Source organism: Enoplosus armatus, chromosome 21, assembly GCF_043641665.1.
Source record: "Enoplosus armatus isolate fEnoArm2 chromosome 21, fEnoArm2.hap1, whole genome shotgun sequence".
In the NCBI taxonomy this organism is placed as follows: Eukaryota; Metazoa; Chordata; class Actinopteri; order Centrarchiformes; family Enoplosidae; genus Enoplosus; species Enoplosus armatus.
The window spans coordinates 8,693,133-8,700,759 of record NC_092200.1 but is presented as its reverse complement, the minus strand read 5'-3'; the positions used below and the strand labels follow the sequence as shown (position 1 = coordinate 8,700,759).

General features: G+C 41.7%; 1 protein-coding gene across 1 annotated transcript; it reads left to right on the top strand.

The window, feature by feature from the left end:
* The first annotated feature begins 3,585 nt into the window (after nt 1-3,585).
* Nucleotides 3,586-5,305, top strand: slc35g2b (solute carrier family 35 member G2b). Its single transcript, XM_070928423.1, has one exon. It carries the CDS (start codon nt 3,586-3,588, stop codon nt 4,834-4,836), a length of 1,251 nt encoding a protein of 416 aa, XP_070784524.1. The 3' UTR covers nt 4,837-5,305.
* The last annotated feature ends 2,322 nt before the right edge of the window (nt 5,306-7,627 follow it).

Genomic DNA, 7,627 nt, shown 5'->3' with positions numbered 1-7,627 from the left:
AAAACTCAGTGTAGTCAGGATTAGGGAAGCTTAACGTGTTGCTATCTCCCCAGAGATGTTTAATAGAGCAGATTCATTCCGCTGTTAAGTGAGATAATTTAAAAAGAAAACCTCCAGAAATTCACTTCCTTGAGCTCCTCCTCAACAGTCTGAATTTTTCTTCAAGAAAATCATGAAAACCCTCCATGAATTTCTAATGGCGAGATTAAGCATCCTGGATGGTAAAATGAAAAGACACAACGCTATTGCTTCCCAGTTTCATTGTGGTTCAATGAGCTGTGAGGCAGTTTAGAGTTTATGGTGGGGGGGGTTTTCATCCCACAACTTATTGGCACAGTTACAGCTTCATACACACCCCAGTAGTCATTTTGAAAACCACATGTTGTGGAAAATTGAGGTTCCCTTATTAGTTTCCATAAAAACAACAAAGAACCAACAAAGATTACAGAAAGGAGTTCAAAGGAATCGTTTGACATTTTAGGAAATATGTCTAGCCGCTCTCTTGCACTCACACCACTCTCATGCCTGTGCATTAGTTATGAGGGTTGTCTTAGCTTTGCATAAAGACTGGAAGCTCAGGGAAACGGCTAGCCTGGCTCTGTCCATAGGTTAAAAACAATCTGCCCTTTTTACCTATTGTCAGAGTCAGGCTAGCTTCTTCCCCCTGTTTCCAGTCTTTATGCTAAGCTAAGCTAACGGTCTCCTGGCTGTTATGTCATATTTAACGGACAGACATGAGAGTGGTGTCGGTCTTCTCATCTAACGCTCAGCAAGAAAGCAAATAAGTGTATTTCCCAAAATGTTGAACCAACAACACATTTTGTGACGATGGTAAACATGGATGTATGTATTGCTTTTAATTAAGAAAACTCAAGCAATATTCATTGACGTTTTAGATATTCTGAATAACACACAGACTCATTATCTCTTTATAAGTCGACTTACTTATTGTTTGTTTGTTCATAAGAAAATGAAGTACTCATATACTACAATAATAGCACCCGTAGCAAGTCAGTTATATCCATTAAGGTAAATATTCCCTGCGGTCTGATTTATGGAGACTGTGAGTAGCTTAATGTAAATGTTGACACAGAGTTAATTGCCACAGCATCACAAATCACCTTCCATGGTGCTCCATGAATTAAAATCACAGTCATGCTACAGAGGCATGTGGCAGCTAGTGGCAGTGTGATCTATATTACTTGTAGAGGTTCCTGTTGCATTGCCTGGGGGTTAAACTCAACAATCTAATTTTAGTGCTTTCAACTTCCCCCATCGTGAAATGATAAATGTATGTCTGCTTTTCATCAACCTGCCATATGCCATCCACCCCCATCACTTTCATTTGAAGTTGTTTTACATCAGCATTCAGTGAATTTGGCTTCCTTTTTGCAAAATGGATCACTGTGTTTATCGTATGAAAGTGATGGTTAAATTGATCTTCCTGGAGACAGATAGAAACGTCTTGTTCTTGGGCTGTTAGGAACAAGTGGTGAAATGAGTACTGCACACAAGACAGAACCAACGGTCCCACGAGAGTCTTCTTGGAGCTAATGAGAGGATCCCAGAGAGGATTATGGGAGTCCCAATCACTTCGAGCTGCAACACCAAATAAAAGAAAGTAGCCTAGCCAAGTTCATCCAGAATCTGTTTGCAGATGCAGGCCAAACAAATTGTTGTTGCAAAATATGCATTTAAACCAGCAATGCAGCAGGGGGCAAACCCCACCCTTTAAACATGACCCACACCATAATGACACAGTTTATGGCATATAAAGTGCAGTTAAAGTGCTGCATGTTAAAGAGGGGAAGCGTGGTTGCGGTCTGTTGCATGATCCAGCATGATTAATTCAGACAGGGAAAATCAAATCTTCCTCGTACAAGTGGATGGGTTTTAATCTTATGAACATGATGATGATAATGATGACTGAACGACGCACATCCCTTTTCCCTTCTGAGAGATGACGAATATGAGCGGGTCTAGGTGGGGAGCAGAGGAGGAGGAGGAGGAAGAGGAAGAGAAACCACTGGTTGTGACAGTGACAGTTGCTTCTCTCCCCCTCCTCGCTTCAGCTTCATCATCATCACCATCATCATCATCACCCTCAGCAACAGCAGCTTCAGCTTCAGCAGCAGCAGCAGCAGAAGCAGCGTCCATCGACAGCGTGCAGAACAAATAAGCAGCACGCATCCTCAAAAGGCGCTCCGCTCGAGGGGAAGATGGGGAAATGGCAGTTGCAGTTGACCGAATGTGAGGATCAAGAAATCAAACGAGATCTTCATTTATGATACAAACCCGGGTTTATGCACCAAAAGGAACTATTCAAAGAACAAAAGGTAAGCTGTTTGCCGATATTATGTTGTTTTGCTACGCTCAGTTATTGTAATATTACAAAACAAAATATATGGTGGCATAGATAACGATTAAAAAAATTATCTAGGTTGGAAAGACGACTGCAAATGCAGGCTCTTCGTACCAGTTTTAACCTGAGTTAAACTAGGTTTTAGTAATCCACATGAGAAGATCGTGCATTTATCAACCTAAATGATCATGCAAAGGAGAAATTATGATTTTTCATGAAAACTATATTTTTGTGCGGCTAGAGATATTGAGCCATCGTTCATTTGGCTATAAGTGCTCACTGCATTGCTTTGAGTTCTCTTTTCAGACTCAGAGAGCTGAAATGTTTCCTTTGTATATTAACGCTAACGTAATATTACCATCGTCTACTGTTAAGGATCAAGTTATATTAATGTGTAATTCAAAAAGGAGGAACAACCGCGTGTAAGAGGAGAGTAGGCAAATAAGAGTATCTATCTGCCCCCTTGTGGTTTTAATTCATGCTGTGTCTTATGGAATTGACATCATGAATGTAATAGTAATAATAATTTCGAAAAGATTTAGTTCTAACAATGGCATTTTTTCCTGATATTTACAGGCTTCTCTTTTTATATAATTTGTTGATTTTATAACAAAATCTGGTAATCTCACCCTTAAACCAAATTGCATCAGAAATCTCTTATGATTGAAGGGGCCATTCAGACCACCAGCACCATTTAACCCTTTCACACTGTCCTTTTCCCAGGGTTTGTTAATCTATGGATGCAACTCCATTCATCTCATGAGTGGCCCACATTCATGTATAGTCCCCTCTGTGGTTTCCTGTTATGTAATTTCATCCCCATCAGACTGCATCAGCCTCAGAATGTTTGCTGCCTGGCTTGTATGAGCTCGCATGGGATATATATAGACAAACACAATGCAATGTAACGCTAGGTCGAGTAAAAAGGTAAGAGAGATAGGGGTGATGATAAGTGTGAGCTTTTTCTGTGTGCATGCACGGGTGTGATTGTGTCAGCACGTGTATTTTGTGTGTGTGTGTGTGTGTGTGTGTGAGGGGTGGATACAGAGAAAACAAGTGATGAATTATGCAAACATTTCTCTCTGTTTCAGAAAAGCTCTGTTTTGACTAATTAGGGAAACAAAATCAGCCCACAGGGCAACAATATTTGAATATTATTTTAGCATAGTAACTTTATTTTTATTTTGTTTTTTCAGATTACCCCCTCTGACGTGTGAAGAAACATGGATGTATCTTCATCCTCGCTGCAGTACGGATCAAAAAAACGGGTTAAGATTCACCCAGACACGGTGACAGTGAAATATGCCACTCACTTCCCCCAGCCTGGCGATGAAGGGTATGATGACGCACCCTCTTTTGAGGACTTTGGTGCCTTCGCAGAGGCTAATGTGGGAAAGAGACTGGTGTCAGACAGCAAAGGTGGCAGGACTTTCTTTGGGACCATGGAGACCCAGCCTAAGCCGCCAAGTGTGCAAAAAGACAAGGGGGTCGGTGGCCAGCTGGCCAGCTTCGGCGAGGCGAATGTGCTGGCCTCCAGGGTGACCTGGATGGCCTTGTTTGGGGCAGCGGTGGCTCATGGTTGTGTGGCACTGATTACTCGTTTAGCAGCCGACCGCTCTAAAGTGCCCTCCCTCGAGCTGCTCTTCATCCGCTCCGTGATCCAAGTGCTCTCCATCCTGGTGGTCTTCTACTACCACGAGGCCCCCTTTGGCCCTAAGGGCTACCGGCTGCGTCTCTTCTTCTACGGCGTGTGCAACGTAATTTCAATCACCTGCGCCTACACCTCTTTTGCCATAGTACCACCCAGTAATGGCACCATCATGTGGCGTGCCTCCACCACAGTCTTCAGTGCAATACTGGCCTTCCTGTTGCTGGATGAGAGGCTGGGTTACACAGATGTGGTCACAGTGGTGGGAAGTGTGTTTGGTCTGTGCCTGGTCATGGTGCCAAATGTGGCAGACGAGGAGAAGACCAGGCTGGGGTTTTGGAAGGAGGCTTTTGGCTACACAATGACAGTGATGGCTGGCTTGACTGCTGCCCTCTCCATGATCGTCTACAGAGCCATCAAGGAGCGCGTCAGCATGTGGACGGCACTCTTTACCTTCGGCTGGACGGGCACGGTGTGGGGTGCCTCCACCATGTTTATCATGCAGGAGCCAATCATTCCTCTGGATGGGGAGACCTGGGGCTATTTAATTGGGATCTGTATCTGCTCCACCGTGGCGTTCCTCGGAGTCTACTACGCTCTAAACAAGTTTCATCCAGCCTTAGTTAGCACCGTGCAGCACCTAGAGATCGTGGTTGCCATGTTGCTCCAGCTTATTGTTCTGAGGATGATCCCGACTGTCTACGATGTCATCGGAGGCCTGGTCATCATGGTCAGTGTGTTCACCCTGACAGGAGTCAAGCTGTACAGGGTGAGCAGGGCCATTCGGCAGGATTATCAAGAGATCCTAGACTCGCCCATCAAATGAGTTTTGATATGTGGGTCTATTTGTTTACAATGTTGCTTGGTTGTGCAATATAAAGAATGTCTGGATCTTCATCTGATGATTTTGTATTGTTGTGTTGTTGGAAGGGTGACAGTTGTGTAACTAATGTCTTATTTGTGTGTGAAATAAAAGACAAATGTAATATGGTGACCATTTCCCCCAATAGTACCATTTTAATGTCAAATTGTGTCAAAGACCAAAATGTCAGCAAAAAAAACAAGAGTCAACTTAATTTTTGTGATTTATTTTGCTATAACATTTTAAACCATATTGAATATGGTCTTGTGAGTGGCAGTGAAAGATGATCATTTTAATGACAATGCACCTTAACATCAACAAGGTGCGATGTATCCCTCTGTTGTCACACTGCCACACTTGTCACACTGTGTAAATGTCAGCCCAGAAATCGTTCATACTACATACAAGGAATGAAAGAATAAAAATAAATACCACCCACGTTTCATAAAATAACTGGTATTGCTTTTCTTAGCCTTAATCTGTTGCGGTGTCATTTCTTCAAATAAAATCAGCGTATGAACAGGGGTGGATGTAGTGACTTTACGTGCTAGGATAGAAGCCCTGTCATACACATAACTGGGATTGTTTTTTTTTATCTAAATTTACAAGTAGACTCTTCAAATTTATGGGAGATCTACATTATTTTGTGCACAGGAAAACAAGCAATCTGCATTTATCCATATACTATTTTCTCCCAGCAACACTGTGTGCACAAAATGCACCTTTCAGTGCTTTCTTATTGCTCACGTATGTTCTGGCCCCGGCAGCAGCTTCATATTTAACACTAGTGATTACACCCCGGACGCTGCTTCTGTTTACTTTCAGACGCATATCAAACTAATGCCCAGAGGCAGGGGCACTGTATTGGATTAAAGTCCCCTTTAACAACATGAGACCATCTGCTTTTTCTGTAGTGGACAATTCAGTGGCTCACCAGCGATGCGTCCTTTCTCTGTGTAGAAAACCAAGTCGAGGCAGTCAGTCTCTGTGATGTCCCAGAGGCAAAGCAACAGTGATGGAATGAAATAAAGACATAATGATGATGCAGAGTGGATGAAAGAGGACATGTTGCATGTTCGAAACTGACACAACATGTATGTTTCACTAACAGCCCAGCAGGTGGCATTCACAATCCACTTCACAACTCAGAGTTAGCTGAAGTAATATTTTTTTACAGTAAATTATGAAGCTAATTAGTGGTGTATCCAGCGGTTAAAAGTATTCAGCTAGGGACAATTATTGCATCAAAACAATTTAAACACATGGTATAATGCATTTCACCCAAGCCCATTTAGTCAGCAGAAGCAGAAGCAGAATAATTGGACACATTTATGGCTGATTGAAAAACAGCATATCACTTGATAGTGTTATAAATTCATGACACCCTGTTGAATGTTTAACATATTTCTATTGAAACTAGAAATAATCTTGCGGTTATGACCACAAACATAGCAGAGGTGTTGCTAAAATCAAATCATTCTGTGTGATAACAATACTATCAGTAAATTAAATGGTGAGTAAACTACAAGCTCGATTCATTTACAACCAAAAGCTGAGCAACCACAATCATAAAGACATAATAATGTGAAATTGTCTTTTACACATTCTGTCTGTCATGTCACATTTTCTTTGAAAACACTACAGTCCATCGCTAAAGTTTATTTTTCAATAAACTGGAGTAAACTGAGACAAAGTGGATTTAGTCTCCATGATATGTGCTGTATCATAGTCTTGTTTTGAGATGGGGTTTTGGGTGTAGAAAGCCGAATACATGTAGAGGAGGCCCATCTGTTTGAGCAGGAAACAGATTGCATCCTGCAGCGAGCTGCACAACCTTCCAAATTACTCTGCTACCCTTTTAACCACAGACATGTTTATTAGAAGTACCATCATTTCCCAGGAGGAGCCTGAATGGAATTTGATGATGAGTTATTGTATGTATGTGTGTGAGTGTCTGTATGTGTGCTGCACAGTACAGATGATTGAGCACTTTTTTATGGCTTAAAAATACCAGACTTTCCCACTATTAAGTATATGTGTCTATTCATCATATGTGGCCATACTTGTTCAAGTACAGGCAACATGCTGCCAGCTGCTGCCAACATTTAGACATCATCATAAATTAGGAAAAGAAGGCACCATTCATTTTTTATGTGAGCTGATTATCCACAATTTTTATACTTTTCCCTTTTCTTCATCTTTATCTAGTTGTCGATTAAAAAATAAAGTTTCAAAAAGTGCAAATGATGACTTCACCAAATTATACAGCATGACACCTAAGCCCCACTCAGTGCTCTTAAGACATGGAGCACAACTTTTCTTTTGGACAGCTGATTCTTTGCCAAATGAATTAAATAATACATTAAAAAGTAAAACATACGTATAAAATAATAAGATATGTCTGTCTATCTCTCTCTTCATACACACTTTTCTTTTATAGTACTTATGAGGTCGACTTTTGAGCCTCACAAGGCGAAAAACATGATGGATGCTTATGGGAACGCCAAACTTCAGCAGCTGCAGTCTGATTGACTGACAATGCTGTTGTCCAATCAATCGAGGGTCGGTTTCTCTGTAGCTAATTGGATGCGAGTGGGAGGGATCTGGAGTCTGAACAGCTTGTGAAGCTGATGCTAGCTAGCCTAGCTCTGCTGCTGAGCAATGACATGCTTTGATATAGAAATGCTATTCCAACGGGGCACATCGTCTCATCAGCTAGGCTAGCTTGTTGGAGTCGAAAAAGAACTGCTAGCTA

Coding starts and splice junctions, on each gene's coding strand:
- slc35g2b (XM_070928423.1), top strand. CDS start 3,586: ATGGATGTATCTTCATCCTCGCTGCAGTACGGATCAAAAAAACGGGTT.